The sequence below is a fragment of the Schistocerca americana genome, chromosome 3, assembly GCF_021461395.2.
Source record: "Schistocerca americana isolate TAMUIC-IGC-003095 chromosome 3, iqSchAmer2.1, whole genome shotgun sequence".
Lineage (NCBI taxonomy): Eukaryota > Metazoa > Arthropoda > Insecta > Orthoptera > Acrididae > Schistocerca > Schistocerca americana.
The window spans coordinates 917,709,980-917,729,766 of record NC_060121.1 but is presented as its reverse complement, the minus strand read 5'-3'; the positions used below and the strand labels follow the sequence as shown (position 1 = coordinate 917,729,766).

Sequence of the window (19,787 nt, the reverse complement as noted above, 5' to 3'; positions counted from 1 at the left end):
CAACAGTATCACATGCATCACTACATGAGACACTGCAGAGAGGTTTGGAGCTTACTCCATGGCACTGGCTTAAAGACTGGTGATCAGAAACTTTATGCCAACACCTCCCCTCTCCAACAGTGAAAATTTTCCACCCCCAAAATTTGAACCAGCTTACCTCTGAGTCGAGCACCAATGTGCGGCACATGTAAGCGACATTGGCTATGGAGGAAGGTTGTAGATGCTACAGGTATAGTTTATTGTTAATACAGCTTACAGATTGATTTTTACATATTGATTGCCTTTAGTTAATATTTAATTTGATTCATTCTACATCTCTGAATATTCTCCATTTCAGTGGAATCTACAGAACACTAAAACTCTTGTTTTCTTAATTGACAGTTTTCTGCTTATCTCCTGTTTTCCTTTTATCCTTAAATTCTTGTTACTAACTCTCTATTATGCCATACCTGAGACTGATAACTTCAGCCTTTGATTTCTGTATTAAATTACTCAGTATAGACCACTCTAACAACTTCCTTATTTGGCCCAACTGATTAGGACCAGATAGCATTATGGACTATTGTAAAATACAGAGCATTTATAAATGAATATTGGGGTTTTAATGCTTTATAACATTTATTATATTAAACTTACACTTATAAATGATATGTCAAATGAAAGAGCAACTCAGACAGTTTTATCAAGAACCTTATAAACGTTCAATGTGAGCACCATTTGTCACACGGCACACATCAAGTATATAGCCGAGCTCTTCCCGAACATTGATAAGTGTGTCTTCAGTGACTGTAGCAACAGCTGCTTCAATTCAGTTTCTTAATTCAGGGAGGTCTGCTGAAAGCAGAGGCACTTACACACGATCCTTGATGAAGCCCCAAAGGAAAAAATCGCATGGCGTGGTCAAGTGAACGTGGAGACCATGCAAAACAGGCCCTGTCATTGGGCCCCTTGCGGCCTATTCAGCGCTTGGGTACAGACTTGAAGTGTGGCGTGTGCAAATGGTGGTCACATTGAACGTTTATAAGGTTCTTGGTAAAACTGTTTGAATTGCTCTTTCATTTGACATATCATTTATGACTGTAAGTTTAATATAATAAATATCATAAAGCGTTAAAACCTTGATATTCATTTATAAACACACTGTATTTTAAAAATCTTCATTCTGGGATTATTAGGTTTTTATTAAATGACACAGAGTTGGTATTCTGGAATGACACATTTGTAACGCTTATCATAAAGGCATTTTGATTTGTACAATGCAGGTTGAAGTTGATGTTGTTACCCGTATTCTTGGTTAATTGTAATAAGTCTGTATTTATTAAAAGCCACATTTTATGGATTAGGAGAGGAATAATCAGTAGGCAAGGATAACAGAAAATTTAGGATGTTAATGCATCCAGATAATGTATGTAATTAAACCACTATTGCATAATAATATTGTTAACATTGCAAATTTACATAAAGTATTTAAATGAGCATACGTGCATAGACTGTGCAACAGTCAGAAATAAAGATCACAGGTCCAAGAACATTACAAATTGTTTTGATCAACACTAAACTAGCTGATAAAATCAGGGTTTTGATAGCCTCCATCATAAAATTTGTGATAACATGTGAGATGTTTCAACAGATGATGGCTGTGCTTGAACTTCTTACTACACAAATTGCAAACAAACTGCGGAACAACGCCACACTCCAATCGTTGATGTCTTGACAAATTACCCTTTGATGAGTATGAGCGGCCACAACGACTGCAAAAAAATGTACCTGAAAAATTAACAGTGATTTCAGAATACACGCTGACCAGCACTACATAGAGAGCTGCATATTGCGACAGAAAAAAGAAACCTCCCACTTGGTCACTTACACTGATGAGCCAAGACATTCTGATTATCTGCTTAATAGCGTTTTGGTGCACCTTTGAAATGCAATACAGCAGTGATTCTGTGTGGTAAGGATTTGACAAATCTTGGTAGATCTGCAGAGCAATATGGCACCACATGTCTAAGCACAGGTTTTACTGTTCTTGTAAACTGCAATCTGGTCAGGTGGTTTGTGAGCACAAAGCTGGCATTCAGTAGTGTCCCAGATGTAATTGTCTTCAGGTCAGGCAAATTTGTTGGATAAGACATCAAAATGATCTCATTATGTGATGTGAATAGTTCTCCTGGTGGAAGATGCTATTACTATTGGGAAGACATCAAGCAATAAGGGATGCAGGTGGCTTGTAATATTGTTCATACAGTCCACAGCTGTCACAATGCCTTTGATCACTACCACAGATCCCATGGAATCCCAAATGAATAGACCCCATAATATAGTACTTACAATCCCTCTGCCCCGACCTCCACTCCACCTTTGCCATCATCCATGGTGCGGTGCATATCCCAAGCAGCCCAAGCAGCCATGACAGAGTATCTGGTGGCTACTACCATTGATGTGGTCTGACAACATGTGACATATTTCCACTGATTAACTGTCCAATATTGATTATCCTGTGCACAATGCAATTGTAACAGACAATGTCATTGGGTCTAAAAGGGAACACAAAGGGGTCAATGGTATGGAATCTTCTGTTAGCACTGTAGTCTGTCATTACATCACATCACATCACATCTCTCACTCTGTCTGTCTGTCTCTCTCTCTCTCTCTATCTCTCCCTCTCTCTCTGTCTCTCTCTCTCTCTCTCTCTCTCTCTCTCTCTCTCTCTCTCACACACACACACACACACACACACACACACACACACACACACACACACACCAGCACTGCCACTACCACCACCACCAGAGCCAACAACTATCCTGCTTTACAGAGTGGGTGAGCCTTCACCCTCATTCTGTGATGAGGTGAGGACATCCAACACCTTGTTGCTTACTCATGGCTTCACTACCCTACAACCACTTTCCATAGATACTTATGATGATACAATCAAACAGTCAGGCATCAGTGACTGGCCGAGACAGACACAACAACAGGGAAGTAACCGATTTTGTGACTTTTAAGTTCCTAACCAGAAGCAAATTGTATAATTTCATCTGTGTCCTTTGATACTTTAGTTTCTTGAGTTTCTGCTTGTGAATTTAATATCTAATGGCCACATTTCTCACATTTTTGTTTGTGTTGGAAAGTAAACCAATTTTGTGACATGACATATTATAGGTTCCTAATCAGGGGTGAATTATATAGTTTCACCTGAGTGCTTCAGTAGTTAGGTTTTTGTATCTCTGTGTATTAATCTAGTATATTAGGGACAGTTCCTGTGGTATTGTCAGGATCTACAGTAGAGTTCCACAGCACGTGCCGATAGTCCATTTATCTTGTTAGTTTAGTTTTCCACGGTCTTTAGTTTGGATAGGGACTGTGATTGTTGTGGACAGATGCGAGTTGAGTTGGTGGCACTTCACTCTCCCCTTCCAGCTGTGATGGCTTCAGTTACACAGCTTGAAGCTGCATTGGATGGGCACCACTGTTGTGGGCTGGCCATGGGTATCCAACAGAAGTCCAGCATGTCCAGTCTGCCGATTGGTTTTCACCAGTGGCCAGCCTAGCTACTGCTTGACATGTGGTCGAGTAGGAGGTCACCCTGGGGTGTGGCCAGTTAGTCTGAAAAACAGGCTTCAGGTGCTGTCTGTGGCTGACAGTGTCACTCAGCCAGATGCAGTCGCCTATCCTGTTTCAGAGGAAACCTCTCAGCCTGCAAGATCTGGGCAATCACAAAGGGTGGGATTATTTATAGTTGGGAGCGCCAACATTGGGCACAATATGTGGCCCCTTAGGGACATGGCTACCAAGAAGGGGAAGAAAGCCAATGTGCACTCTCTGTGCATACTGGGTGGAGTGATTCCAGACATAAAATGGGTCCTTCCAGATGCCATTAAGAGCACATGGAGCAGCAAACTGCAGGTCATGGCTGACATGATGTGAGTCACTTTGGATTGGAAGAGGTTCTATCTGGTTTTGAGCGGCTAACAGAAATGTTAAAGGCTGCCAGTCTTGCTTGTGAGATGAAAGCAGAGCTCACTATTTGCAGCATATTTGACAGGACCGATTGCAGACCTCTGGTACAGATCAAGTGGAGGGTCTGAATCAGAGGTTCAGATGGTTCTGTGGCAGTGTAGGCTGCAGATTCCTCAACTTGTGCCATAGGGTGGTTGGGTTTCGGGTTCTGCTGAATAGGTCAGGTGTCCACTACATGCAGGAGGCTGCTACACAGGCAACAGGGACTGTGTGACATGGACTGGGGGGTTTTTTAGGTTAGAGGGTCTTAGGAAAACATGAAAAGGGCTTCAGTAACAAAGGGTGCAGGCTGAACACAGGAAGGACATAGATACAGGAACCATCAGTTTAATAGTTGTAAATTGTTGTAGCTGTGTTGGGAAAGTACCAGAGCTCCAAGGGCTAATAGAAAACACTGATGCTCAAATTGTTATAGGCACTGAAAGGTGGCTAAAGCCAAAATTTTTGTGAAGAAGCTAATGGTGTTCTGAAAGGATGGGCTAAACTCAGTTAGCGGTGGTGTGCTTGTTGCTGTTAGAAGTAGTCTACCTTGTCACAAAATTGAATTAGATAGTTCCTGTTAGTTAGTATGGGCAGAGGTCATTCTTTGCAACTGGAATAAAATAGTAATTGGATCCTTTTATCAACCTCCCAATTTAGATGATACAATTGCTGAAAAGTACAAAGAAAAATTGAGTTTGATTTCAAACATGTAGCTGACAATTCTAGTTGGTGGTGACGTTAATTTATCCTCGATACGTTGGCAAAAATATGTGTTTAATTCTAGAGGTACACATAAAATGTCATTCAAAATTGTCCTAAATGCATTCTCTGAAAATTATTTCGAGCAGTTAGTTCATGAGCCCACGCAAATATTAAATGTTTGTGAAAACAAATAGTCCTGCATTAATAATGTGCATCAAAATAGATACTGGGATCAGTGAACACAGGATTGTCATAGCAAGATTGAATATTGTGACCCCCAAATCCTCCAAAAATAAACGAAAAATATACCTATTAAAAAAAGCAGACATAAATTCACTTAATGTCTTCCTCAGAGACAATCTCCACTCCTTCAAAATTAACAATGTAAGTGTAGGCCAGTTCTCACCTGAATTCAAAGAAATAGTATAATCAGCAGCTGAGAGATTTGTACCAAATAAAGTAACAAGTGATGGAGCTGATCCCCCATGGTACACAGAACAGGTCAGAATATTGTTGCAGAAACAAAGAAACAAATGTGCCAAATTTAAACATAAGCAAAAACTCCAAGATTGACTGTCCTTACAGAAGCTCAAAATTTAGTACAGACTTGAATGCTAAATGCTTATAGTAGTTTCCACAGTGTAACTTTGTCTTAAAACCTGCCAGAAAATCCAAAGAGATTCAGGTTGCTGCACAATAGCAATGGAGATACTATTAAAGACAGTGCTGCCAAAGCAGAGTTACTTACACTGCTTCCAAAATTCCTTCACCAAAGAAGATGAAGAAAATATTCCAGAATTCAAATAAAGAACAGTTGCCAACATGAGTAGCATAGAAGGAGATAACCTCAGAGTAATGAAGCAACTTAAATCACTTAATAAGAGCAAGTCTTCTGGTCCAGACTGTATACCAGTTTAGGTTCCTTTCAGATTATGCTGATGCAATAGCTCCATACTCAAAACATCATATACAACCGTTCGCTCAATGAAAGATCAGTTCCCAAAGACTGGAAAGTTGCACAGGTGACACCAATATTCAAGAAAGATTGTAGGAGTAATCCACTACATTACAAGCCCATATCATTAACATCAATATGCAGCAGAATTTTGGAACATTTATTGTGATCGAACACTATGAATTATCTCGAAGAGAACGGTCTATTGACACACAGTCAACATGGATTTAGAAAACATCATTCTTGTGAAACACAATTAGCTCTTTACTCACACAAAGTGTTGAGTATTGACAAGGGATTTCAAAGAGATATTGTATTTCTGGATTTCCAGAAGGCTTTTGACACTGTACTGCACAAGCCACTTGTGGTGAAATTGTGTGGTTATGGAATATCATCTCAGTTATTTGACTGGATTTCTGATTTCCTGTCAGAGAGGTCACAGTTCATAGTAACTGATGGGAAGTCATTAAGTAAAACAGAAGTGATTTTGGTGTTCCCCAAAGTAGCGTTATAGGCCCTTTGCCATTCCTTATTTATATAAATGATTTGGGAGACAATCTGAGTAGCCAGCTTAGGTTGTTTGCAGATGATGCTGTTGTTTATCGACTAGGAAAGTCATCAGAAGATCAAAACAAATTGGAAAATGATTTCAAAAATATATGTGTATGGTGCAAAAATTGGCAATTGGCTCTAAATAACAAAAAGTGTAAGGTCATTCACATGAGTGCTAAAAGGAATCTGTTAAACTTTGGTTATATGATAAATCAGTCAAATCTAAAGGCCATAAATTTAACTAAATAACTAGAAATTACAATTACAAACAACTTAAATTAGAAGGAACACACAGAAAAAGTAGTGGGGAAGGCTAACCAAAGACTGTGTTTTATTGGTAGGACACTTAGAAAAATGTAACAGATCTACTAAAGAGACTGCCTACACTATGCTTATCCATTCTCTTTTAGAATACTGCTGCACGGTGTGGGATCCTTTCCAGATGGGACTGATGGAGTACATCAAAAAAGTTCAAAGAAGGGCAGCACATTTTGTATTATTGTGAAATAGGGGACAGAGTGTCACTTAAATAAATTATACAGGATTTGGAATGGACATAATTAAAACAAAGGCATTTTTCAATGCAGAGGAATCTTCTCACAAAATTCCAGTCACCAATCCTCCAAATGAAAAAATATTTTGATGATGCTGACCTACGTAGGGAGAAATGATCACCATGATAAATCAAATAAAACAAAGGAAATTGGAGCTTGTATGGAAAGATATAGATGTTCATTCTTTCCGCACACTGTATGAGATTGGAATAATAGGGAATTTTGAAGGTGGTTCGATGAAACCTCTGTCAGGCACTTAAGTGTGATCTGCAGAGTACCCATGTAGATGTAGATATAGACAAACAGCTGTCCATCTGTTTCTGAGATTCTCATTTCCAGCTGCCAGACCATAAAAATCTACCTTTTGTCTGTGGATTTTCCCATTTGTGCCCACATCAATTATCCCCCTTTCATCTCAGCTCTGCTTACATATTTTCCCTACAATGTCACATGCCCCATTGTCATCAGCATTCAAGCTTGTGGTGGAAGTAGTTATAATGTTTTGGCTCATCAGCGTACGTGTCTGACACAGAATGAATCAAGGCCAGACACTTTCCTTATTCAAGCAATGCTCTTATCATCTTAGATGTCCAGGAACACACTGTACCAGTACAAAAAAAGACATTCAGTGCATAATAAGAAAAGATTGCATTCAAACTTCCATATTTTTAATTTCAATCCATAAGAACTTCATGTCTGATTTAAGGTAAAAATTACATTGTGTTCTTGAATGACAGTGATAAATGCCTGAAAAGTTGTTTATATTTTTATTTCAGTATAAATGCACTCTCATTATTTAACAATAGATTCCTTACATTCTCTACTGCATCAAAAAATAATAAACCACAATGTATTTAATCTTTCTAAAACAATACTTTCCATTATTATAGCATTTGTACTTGTTGTGTAACCAATTCAGCTATTTTTTCTTTCCTACATGAAGTATTAACTGCATTAGACAGTAAACAACATGTTTGTGGGCGTTACTTGAGCTTGGAAAAGCTTCTGATTTACTTTATCATAACATTCTGTTGCAGAAACTAAATCATTACAGACTTTGAGAGCTTGCAAAGAGATGGATTCATTCTTCCTCTATGATTGTCAACAGATCATTCACATATGATACAAGGATGTGGAAACACACAAAATTTTTTATAGTAATATAAAAAGACACATATATGGAGTCTCTCAAGGGTCACTTTTTGGTCTGATTCTCTTCATTCTTAATGTTAATGACGTAGCAGAAAAATAACTAATGCAACCACAGCACATTTCACAAATGAGACAAATATCCTAATTAGTTCATGTAAAGAAGGCAACCAATAGGAAACGGCCTGAGCTGTAATACAAAATTTAAAACAATGTTTCATAATTAAGAGGCTTATCATAAATTCTGAAAAAAGTGGCAATCAATTTCCACATTACAAAGAAACTGTTCCCTACAACACAAAATTTTGACATTGTTGGAAACACCATCTCAGTGGTTAGTGATACAACATCAGTACTAAAACACCTGTAGAAACCTGAATAATCTAAACATAAAGATAAAATCAAACAATGGAAAATACAGGATTGAATGATGATGGCATTATGAAAAGGATAGACTGCTACTTACCATCTGGCAGAGATGCTGAGTCACACACAGGCACAATAAACAACTGGAGTGACTGTGGTCATGTGTGTTTATGTGTGTGTTTTGTCTAATTCTGATGAAGGCCTTCCTGGCCAAAAGATTACTTGCTTAACAGTCCTTTTGTTGCACCTATCAGTGACTCAGCATGTCCATTATCTGGTGAGTGATAATATATAATTTTCAAAATATTGTCATTAAATAAAAAGGTAAATACACTCACACAAGCTGTAAGAGTGCTCATGCAAAATACAAGCCATGCATCAGTGGTAACAACGTACCATGTCATTATTTGTGCATATGGAATTATCTTTCAGAGGAATTCCATAATTTGCAGAAAAACATTTAGGCTACAGAAAAAGATTCCCAAAGTAATAAAATAAGCTAAATACAGAGATCCTGGTACACTCACACTTAGAAATCATAATCTACTGTCCCTTCTTTGCTTATATATTGGGAAACCCAAATCTTCATAAAAGAAGAAAACATTTTAAAGCATAACTGTGTTTCACATTCCTATTACAGGCAAGGTAAGCTGTGCTCGTTTCTCAGTCTTTCATCAAAATATACAATCTATCAGAAACAAAGTGCAACAATTAGAAGTGGAATTACAAACTTTAAACAGTTCAGTCACTTGCATTACTGAACATTGGTGTAGAGGAACTGAAATAACATTAATAAATTTAAACTCATATATACTAGCATGTCATTATAGTAGAACCACCATTAGAGGTGGTGGATCATGTATATATGTTAAGCAAGGAATTGCCTATAAAATTAGAAATGATATTAATTCTGTAAGTGAGGAAAAACACATAGAAATATCAGCCATAGAGATAAGCAAGACAGATGAGGCACAAAGGTTAACTATAATATGTATTTACCGTTCACCCAGTGGTGATATAGATACTTTCACTGCAAAACTAATCCAGATTCTAGACATGGCTTCGAATCCTAAAGGGAAGGTTCTCATTTGTGGAGACTTAAATATAAACACACAAAACCCAGATAGATTCTGTAACTCATTCTTGAATATATTGCGCTGTTATAAGTTATCACCATTAGTTAACAGAGCCACGAGGATAGCCAAAAACTCATCATCAACAATTGATCACATCATCACAGACATAGATAAAGAAAGTTGTGAAATTATTGTAGATAACCTTGGCCTTTCTGATCACTCCTGTCAAATCCTAAAATTAAACATAAATATAGACAATACAACTAAAACATACACATACAGAAGGGTTTTCTCCAAACCAAACAGATCAGAATTTGCCAAGCAAATAAACAGTATAACTTGGGAAGAAGTGTATGCTGAAACTAGTGTAAATAAGAAATTTTCTAAATTCATGTCACTATTTAAACTCAGATTTGATGAAGCATTCCCAAAGGTGCAAACTGCAGTACACTCACACAAAAGAAATACCTGGGTGACCAAAGGAATAAGGAAATCCTCTGCAACACTCAAACAACTGAACAGGTTAAAAAACTACCATAGTGATCCTGGTTTCCTAAACTACTACCACACATACAAAAGAATATACAGAAGAGTATTACGAGATGCAAAAAAAGCCCACAATGACAGTATTATAGAAAAGGCAGAAAATAAAATTAAAGCAGCCTGGACTGTTACCAAACAGGAAACAAACAGTAATAAATTAAAAACAGTAAACATTCAAATTAAACATAATGGTGCTATTATACATAACCCGAATACACTAGTAAATACTGTAAATGAGTACTTCAGCAGTGTTGCTACCAAGCTACAGCAAAAGTTTGGCAAAAAACAGCCTGAACAAAAATTGAACTATATGGATAACTCAATGTTACTGTTACCGACTTCTACAGAAGAAGTAAGGATGGTTGTGAAGAATCTAAAGAATAAAACATCAGCAGGTTTAGATGAAGTGCCAGTGTGCTTACTGAAGGACTGCATTGACAGCATACAACATCCTTTGGCACACATCATAAATGAATCTTTCACTGCAGGCTTCTTCCCAGAATACTTAAAATGTGCAAAAGTCCTGCCTCTATTTAAGAAAGGCGATCCAGAAAATATAGAAAACTATAGGCCCATCTCATTACTCTCATCCTTTTCCAAGGTAATAGAAAATATAATGAAAAAGAGACTAATGGATTTCCTAAACAAGTACAACCTACTGTGTAAAGAACAGTTTGGTTTCAGGCCAGGAAGAAGCACAGGTACAGCAGTAGCTCACTTCACAAATTTTGTCTTAGAAGCACTTGACGAAGGTGAACATGTAACAGGCATATTCCTTGACCTTAGCAAAGCATTTGACACGGTAGACCACAAAATACTACTAAACAAAATGGAGGCACTAGGAATAAGGGGAACAGTAAATAATTGGTTTCAATCATACTTGGAAAATAGGGTACAGTGTGTAGAGATCTCACAAACGAAGTTCAGCAGATTGACAAAACACATTTCCAAACCAGAACATATTAACATACGAGTCCCTCAGGGAAGTGTGTTAGGGCCAATACTCTTCCTAATATATATCAATGATTTTCCCCAGAGTGTCAAATATGGGGAAGCAATACTATTTGCAGATGATAGCAGTATCCTTATCAGTGACAAGTCACCAGACAAATTGAGAGACAAAGCTGAAGAAACTCTCGATCATGTATGCAAGTGGGTAGTAAGCAACAAATTAACCCTCAATATTAAAAAAACAAACAATATTAATTTCCACATAAATAAAAAACATAATAACATAGGCCTAAGAGTTAAAGATGAACTTATAGATTGTGTCACAAACACAAAATTCCTAGGAATGCATGTTGACTCACAGCTTAACTGGACTGACCATATTGCAGCACTAGAAAAGAAAATTGCTACTGCTTGCTATGCACTCCGGATAATTATATCAGTATGTAATAGTTCATGTGCTAAGACGACATACTTTGCATATGTGCATTCAATAATTAGTTATGGCATAACCTTCTGGGGTACAAATGTGCAGAACATACAAGCAATTTTCAAGCTCCAAAAGAGGGCTGTACGAATAATAACAAAAAGCAGCAAGAGAGCTCACTGTACTGATTTATTCAAAACCATGGGAATCTTGACAGTACCATGTGAATACATCTTTCAGACTGTGATATATATAAAGAAACACTTTGACCAGTACACACAAAACAGATCTATACACCAACACTGGACTAGATCCTGCCACCATTTGCATCTCATACGAAAAAACAAAACAAAAACCCAAAATAGTTTATTATTAAATGGATTAAAAATGTATAATAGACTTCCAGAGGAGATCAAAGCTGAAACTGGAATACATGCCTTTAGGAAAGCTGCAAAAAATTATTTAGCAGATAAATGTTACTATACTGTCAAAGAATACTGTAAATGACATGTGTTCACCTCAATTCATGCAAGAGTACCTTTGTAACTTTATATTTATCTTTAATTAAGATTGGTATGTATTTGTTTTGTGTAATCTGCAAGAATACATTTGTAAATTTATATTTATTTGTAACTAAGATTGGTCTGTATTTGTTTTGTGTACAAACGATTAAGTTGCACCATAGAAATATGTGCTACCAGAAGTACTATTATGTATATACTCATTCCATGTATACAGTTGACGACATCCATACAACACAAGTTGTCTACGGATGAATAAATAAATAAATAAATAAATTAGGCCTTTACTAGACCAAATATAACCTACATGTAAATAAAGTAAGGACAAACATTGACAGAGGAGAAGTATATCATACTAGCAGTGTGCTACATAACAACATACCATTCTATTTAAAGTAGACACCAAATTTATATATGTTAAAAGTGAAACTGATTCTGTACTTCCTTGACCATTGTTTCTGCTCTGTTTTTGCATTTTTGAATCACAATAAAAATTAGTACAACAACGAAAACAATCAATTTTTGACAATATAATGTAACTGGTTAGATAAAAAAATTTACTCACCAGGCAGTGGCAGGAGAACACACACACACACACACACACACACACACACACACACACACACACACACACAAAAAGGTTTAACTTATGTAAGCTTTTGGAGCCAGTGGCTCCTTCTTCCAGTAGAAGAACTGAAGGGGAGAAAGAGGGGTAAAGGAAAAGGACTGGAGAGGTTTAGGAAAAGGGGTACAGTGCAGAAAAGACACCAGTCACTCATAACTGCAGATCAGGGATGAGAAGGATTGTGTAATTCATCGAACTTTATTTTTTTCAATCATGTTATTTTTTTCATAATAATGTTACCAATATGCTACAGGAACTGTATTATCACATGTTTATAATAAAATTTTTCTTCAAAGTAAAGGGTTTTTCTGGTGCATTTTTGAATGCTGATTTCATGTAAAGTACTTAGAATGTTTAAGGACGTGCAGCTTAGACACAAATTTAGAATATTTGTAAGATATGCAAAATGTAGTTATTTAATAATTATAATAACATGACTATTCTTTTGCGAATGTTTGCATTGTACACTGCCACTAAAATGTTTAATTTTATAATCTATAATAAACTAGCTATATATTTTGGTGACACTGTAATTCTGAGACCTATATGTTTGTTTTACATATCATTTTTTTATTCAGACTGCAGCAACGAGTGGTAAATCAACTGGTTGTGGCTTTTATGAATTTCATATCCTCAACAGGTTATATAAATTCTTGTGACCACTTCTGACACATTTGTAGCAAACTTTTAGTGAAAAAGGAGGAGTGGACAATATCAGGCTTTTTCAAGAAAGTGTATTTTGCATTATTTGGCATAAATGTTGGGGATGAATACAAGTCATGAACACCATATTGAGTGTGTTCAAGGTGTGAGAAAGGACTCTTGTTTCCTATCCAAATGAGATAGTTGTGCAAAAGACAAGCACTGGTTTCAAAACATCTGGCCAATACAATGCCAGAAGTTGGAGGGAAAAGCATATCATCCAATTCAAATGTAGACCCAAAATTCACTTCTATCTCCACTTCAAATAATTCTTGGCATTGTGAAACCATTTACTAAATTCCTTCCAAAATATGGTGACACTTTCAAGTATGTAACAAGAAGCTTGTCATGGCTATCAGAAGCTAATTTTAAGATGAAAGAAGGAGGTTTTCATCAGACCTGACGTTCAGAAACTAATGTAAGAGAATCCAGTACAAGTTAGTTCATAACATACTCCAGTGAGAGCAAAATTATAATTTTGTGTGACTATAATTTAACTGTTACTACAAAAATAATCATAAATATTATAAACAGACATAAAGCATGAACCTAACATAAAATTAATTATTTTATGAGAAACATAATTATTTTTATATTTTTCATGTATTTCAGTCATGTTCATATTTCAAGCTCTAAATATTTAAAGTTCAAATTACAAACATAATTCTTGTTTTTATAATTATTACAAAAGATAATTAACAGATAAATATTTTTCTCCATGAAATATTAATAAAATGTAGCTCTTTAGTTATGTTGATTCTGCTGATTATACTTACATACCTACATACTAAAATTATTATGAAAAGGGAAGTATGGGATACGGGCACTATCCATAGGGCCAAAACATGCGCACCCATGTGGTGTACTGGCATAGTATTGAATGCGTTAAAATTAAGAAACTACTTATAGGCCAGTCCTCGTTTAGTGAATGTTAACTAAAGTTTCTTTGTTTTTGTTGTTGCGGTCTTCAGTGCAGTGCAAGCTTCTTCATCTCCCAGTACCTACTGCAACCTACATCCTTCTGAATCTGTTTAGTGTATTCATCTCTTGGTCTCCCTCTATGATTTTTACCCTCCAAGCTGCCCTCCAATACTAAATTGGTGATCCCTTGATGCCTCAGAATATGTCCTACCAAGTGATCCCTTCTTCTACTCAAGTTGTGCCACAAATTTCTCTTCTCCCCAATTCTATTCAATACCTCCTCATTAGTTATGTGATCTATCCATCTAATCCTTATCATTCTTCTGTAGCGCCACATTTCAAAAGCTTCTATTCTCTTCTTGTCTAAACTATTTATTGTCCACGTTTCACTTCCATACATGGCTACACTCCATACAAATACTTTCAGAATTGACTTTCTGACATTTAAATCTATACTCAATGTTAACAAATTTTTCTTCTTCAGAAATACTTTCCTCGCCATTGCCAGTCTACATTTTATATCCTCTCTACTTCGACCATCATCAGTTATTTTGCTCCCCAAATAGCAAAACTCATCTACTACTTTAAACGTCTCATTTCCTAATCTAATTCCCTCAGCATCACCTGATTTAATTTGGCTACATTCCATTATCCTTGTTTTGCTTTTGTTGATGTTCATCTTATATCCCCCTTTCAAGACACTGTCCATTCTGTTCAGCTGCTCTTCCAGTCCTTTGCTGTCTCTGACAGAATTACAATGTCATTGGTGAAACTCAAAGTTTTTATTTCTTCACCATAGATTTTAATTCCTATTCCAAATTTTTCTTTTCTTTCCTTTACTGCTTGCTCAATATACAGATTGAATAATGTTGGGGAGAGGTTACAATCCTGTCTCACTCCCTTCCCAACCACTGCTTCCCTTTCATGTCCCTCGACTCATATAACTGCCATCTGGTTTCTGTACAAATTTTAAATAGCCTTTCGCTCCCTGCATTTTACCCCTGCCACCTTTAGAATTTGAAAGAGAGTATTCCAGTCAACATTGTCAAAAGCTTTCTCTAAGTCTACAAATTCTAGAAATGTAGGTTTGCCTTTCCTTAATCTATTTTCTAAGATAAGTTGCAGGGTCAGTATTGCCTCACGTGTTACAGCATTTCTACGGAATTGAAACTGATCTTCCAGTCTACCAGTTTTTCCATTCGTCTGTAAAGAATTCATGTTAGTATTTTGCAGCCGTGGACTATTAAACTGATAGTTCAGTAATTTTCACATCTGTCAACACCTGCTTTCTTTGGGATTGGAATTATTATATTCTTCTTGAAGGCTGAGGGTATTTTTCCTGTCTCATACATTTTGCTCACCAGAAAGTAGAGTTTTGTCAGGGCTGGCTCTCCCAAGGCTATCAGTAGTTCTAATAGAATATTGTCTGTTCCTGGGGTTTCTTTTCTATTTAGGTTTTTCAGTGCTCTGTCAAACTTTTCATGCAGTATTATATCTCCCATTTCATCTTCATCTACATCATCTTCCATTTCCATAATATTCTCCTCAAGAACATCGCACTTGTATAGACACTCTATATACTCCATCCACCTTTCTGCTTTCCCTTCTTTGCTTAGAACTGGGTTTCTATCTGAGCTCTTGACATTCATGCAAGTGGTTCTCTTTTCTCCAAAGGCCTCTTTCTTGTAGGCAGTATCTATCTTACCCCAAGTGATATTCGCCTCTACATCTTTACATTTGTCCTCTAACCATCCCTGCTTAGCCATTTTGCACTTCCTGTTGATCTCATTTTTGAGATGTTTGTATTGCTTTTTGCCTACTTCATTTACTGCATTTTTGTATTTTCCCCTTTCATCAATTAAATTCAATGTCTCTTCTGTTAGCCAAGGATGTCTACTAGACCTTATCTTTTTACCTACTTGATCCTCTGCTTCATTCACTATTTCATCACTCAAAGCTACCCATTCTTCTACTGTATTTCTTTCCAGCCATTCTTGTCAATCGTTTCCTAATGCTCTCCCTGAAACTCTCCACAACCTCTGGTTCTGTCAGTTTATCCAGGTCCCATCTCCTTAAATTCCCACCTTTTTGCAGTTTTTTCAGTTTTAACCAATAACCAATAGATTGTGGTCAGAGTCCACATCTGAGCCTGGAAATGTCTTACAATTTAAAACCTGGTTCCTAAATCTCTGTCTTACCATTATATAATCTATCTGAAACCATCCAGTATCTCCAGGATTCTTCCATGTATACAACCTTCTTTCATGATTCTTAAACCAAGTGTTAGCAATGATTAAGTTATGCTCTGTGCAAAATTCTACCAGGCGGCTTCCTCTTTCATTCCTTAGCCCCATTCCATATTCACCTACTACGTTTCCTTCTCTTCCTTTTCCTACTATCAAATTCCAGTCACCCATGACTATTAAATTTTCATCTCCCTTCACTATCTGAATCATTTCTTTTATCTCATCATACATTTTATCAATCTCTTCATCATCTGCAGAGCTAGTTGGCATATAAACTTGCACTACTGTGGTAGGCGTGGGGTTCATATCTATCTTGGCCACAATAATGTGTACACTATGCTGTTTGTAGTAGCTTACCCACATTCCTATTTTTTTAATTCATTATTAAACCTACTCCTGCATTACCCCTATTTGATTTTGTATTTATAACCCTGTACTCACCTGACCAGCAGTCTTGTTTCTCCTGCCACCAAACTTCACTAATTGCCACTGTACCTAACCTTAACCTATCCATTTCCCTTTTTAAATTTTCTGGCCTACCTGCCTGATTAAGGGATCTGACATTCCATGCTCCGACTTGTAGAATGCCAGTTTTCTTTCTCCTGATAACAATGTCCTCCTGAGTAGTCCACGCCCGGAGATCCAAATGGGGGACTACTTTACCTCCGGAATATTTTACCCAAGAGGACGCCATCATCATTTACCCATAGAGTAAAGCTGTGTGCCCTGGGGAAAAATAACGGCTGTAGTTTCTCCTTGCTTTCATCCGTTCACATTATCAGCACAGCAAGACCGGTTTGGTTAGTGTTACAAGGCCAGATATGTCAGTCATCCAGATTGTTGCCCCTGCAACTACTGAAAAGTGTTGCCTCTCTTCAGGAACCACACATTTGTCTGGCCTCTCAACAGATACCCCTCTGTTGTGGTTGCATCTATGGTATGGCTATCTGTATTGCTGAGGCACGCAAGCCTCCCCACCAACAGCAAGGTCCATGGTTCTCAATCGAATTTCCCCAGACACAAAAAAGTTCCAGGTTTATATGGGTTAGTTGTATAAAAATATCTCTATTACACCTCTGGATGGCCTCAAAACTAGTACCCATCTGGGGAAACCCAATGTTGTAAAATTATAACACTTCTCTAAGCTAATTAACTGAAATATATTTCTGCTCATAGTAGCACTGAGAAAATACACTCACATCTTTTTTCAATAAGGGTACAAGATGTTATACTGTAATTCAACTGAGCAATATTAAGGTATTACTTTAAAATGTGTCTGCTTGCTATGTGCCAGAATTAGGAAGGCGAGAGTTGCCTCGATTGCTTGTAATCACTTTTGCCAGCCAGCCTGAGAGTGGTGTTTTGCAGTGTTTCTCCACACTCATCTAAGTGAATACTGAGCTGGTTAACCATTTCAGCCTCATTTACACGAAACAAAAATGCTTACAGCACAAAAAAGCATATCTACATACTAACAATTTTGTGCAGACACAGAAGAATACCTTTACAGGTAACCTTGGGTTGCAGCATCAAGATTATTGTGTTTTGATTGTTGTAAGAAAGTATATAGTTCAAAATTTATGAATGCATTTTGTTCATTTGTACCACTTAAATGGAAACAAATATACTGGAAGTGATTTTGTTGTACCAAAAGCCTGATGATAACAAAGAAGCTTTAACTGTTATATAAATAAATGTATGTATGAATCGGAGTAATATATATGAATGAGAAAAATCATAAGATATGATCCTCAAGATAAATTCAGTGCAATACACAATATCTGCAAAGATAATTCATATTTTGAAACTATATTTAGCAAAAAAATTCAAAAGAAATTATCAAATGATGACAAATATTTTTCACAAAAAAATACTGCGCATTTGTGGCAGTATATGCTTAAAATACAATTGATCAAATCACCAATTTAAAAAAATTGTATTGTAATTGATTTATGTTCATTTCACTTCTGCATTTGCCAAAAAAGAATAACTGATGTTGGTGCTAACTGGCAGAAAGAGAGAGATAGACCTTCAATACATTTAAACTAAAAATAATTATTTAAATAAAAATCATTTTAGTGTAACATGTTTTTAAAACAGACTAAAATGTATTACATAAATTCCCACAGCCCCATACAGATTCCCTATCACCAAACAGATAGTCCTGAAAATTTCTGATCACTAAGACAATATTTGTAAAATATAAAGTGAAAAACTGGGAAGCATGCAATAGGCAATGGACAGATGAATATTTCATCTAAGTAACTAACAATCCCAAAGAAAGCATGTGTTGACAGATGTGAAACTTACCGAACTATCAGCTTAATAAGTCACAGCTGCAAAATACTAACACGAATTCTTTACAGACGAATGGAAAAACTAGTAGAAGCCAACCTCGGGGAAGATCAGTTTGGATTCCGTAGAAACACTGGAACACGTGAGGCAATACTGACCTTACGACTTATCTTAGAAGAAAGATCAAGGAAAGGCAAACCTACGTTTCTAGCATTTGTAGACTTAGAGAAAGCTTTTGACAATGTTGACTGGAATACTCTCTTTCAAATTCTAAAGGTGGCAGGGGTAAATTACAGGGAGCGAAAGGCTATTTACAATTTGTACAGAAACCAGATGGCAGTTATAAGAGTCGAGGGACATGAAAGGGCAGCAGTGGTTGGGAAGGGAGTAAGACAGGGTTGTAGCCTCTCCCCGATGTTGTTCAATCTGTATATTGAGCAAGCAGTAAAGGAAACAAAAGAAAAATTCGGAGTAGGTATTAAAATTCATGGAGAAGAAATAAAAACTTTGAGGTTTGCCGATGACATTGTAATTCTGTCAGAGACAGCAAAGGACTTGGAAGAGCAGTTGAATGGAATGAACAGTGTCTTGAAAGGAGGATATAAGATGAACATCAACAAAAGCAAAACAAGGATAATGGAATGTAGTCTAATTAAGTCGGGTGATGCTGAGGGAATTAGATTAGGAAATGAGGCACTTAAAGTAGTAAAGGAGTTTTGCTATTTGGGGAGCAAATTAACTGATGATGGTCGAAGTAGAGAGGATATAAAATGTAGGCTGGCAATGGCAAGGAAAGCGTTTCTGAAGAAGAGAAATTTGTTAACATCCAGTATTGATTTAAGTGTCAGGAAGTCATTTCTGAAAGTATTCGTATGGAGTGTAGCCATGTATGGAAGTGAAACATGGACGATAAATAGTTTGGACAAGAAGAGAATAGAAGCTTTCGAAATGTGGTGCTACAGAAGAATGCTGAAGATTAGATGGGTAGATCACATAACTAATGAGGAAGTATTGAATAGGATTGGGGAGAAGAGAAGTTTGTGGCACAACTTGACCAGAAGAAGGGATCGGTTGGTAGGACATGTTCTGAGGCATCAAGGGATCACCAATTTAGTATTGGAGGGCAGCGTGGAGGGTAAAAATCGTAGAGGGAGACCAAGAGATGAATACACTAAGCAGATTCAGAAGGATGTAGGTTGCAGT

General features: G+C 36.8%; 1 protein-coding gene across 1 annotated transcript; it reads right to left on the bottom strand.

The window, feature by feature from the left end:
* Positions 1–1,395: 1,395 nt before the first annotated feature.
* Positions 1,396–2,634, bottom strand: LOC124607007 (zinc finger protein 865-like). Its single transcript, XM_047139157.1, has one exon. It carries the CDS (start codon positions 2,000–2,002, stop codon positions 1,559–1,561), a length of 444 nt encoding a protein of 147 aa, XP_046995113.1. The 5' UTR covers positions 2,003–2,634; the 3' UTR covers positions 1,396–1,558.
* Positions 2,635–19,787: the final 17,153 nt, after the last annotated feature.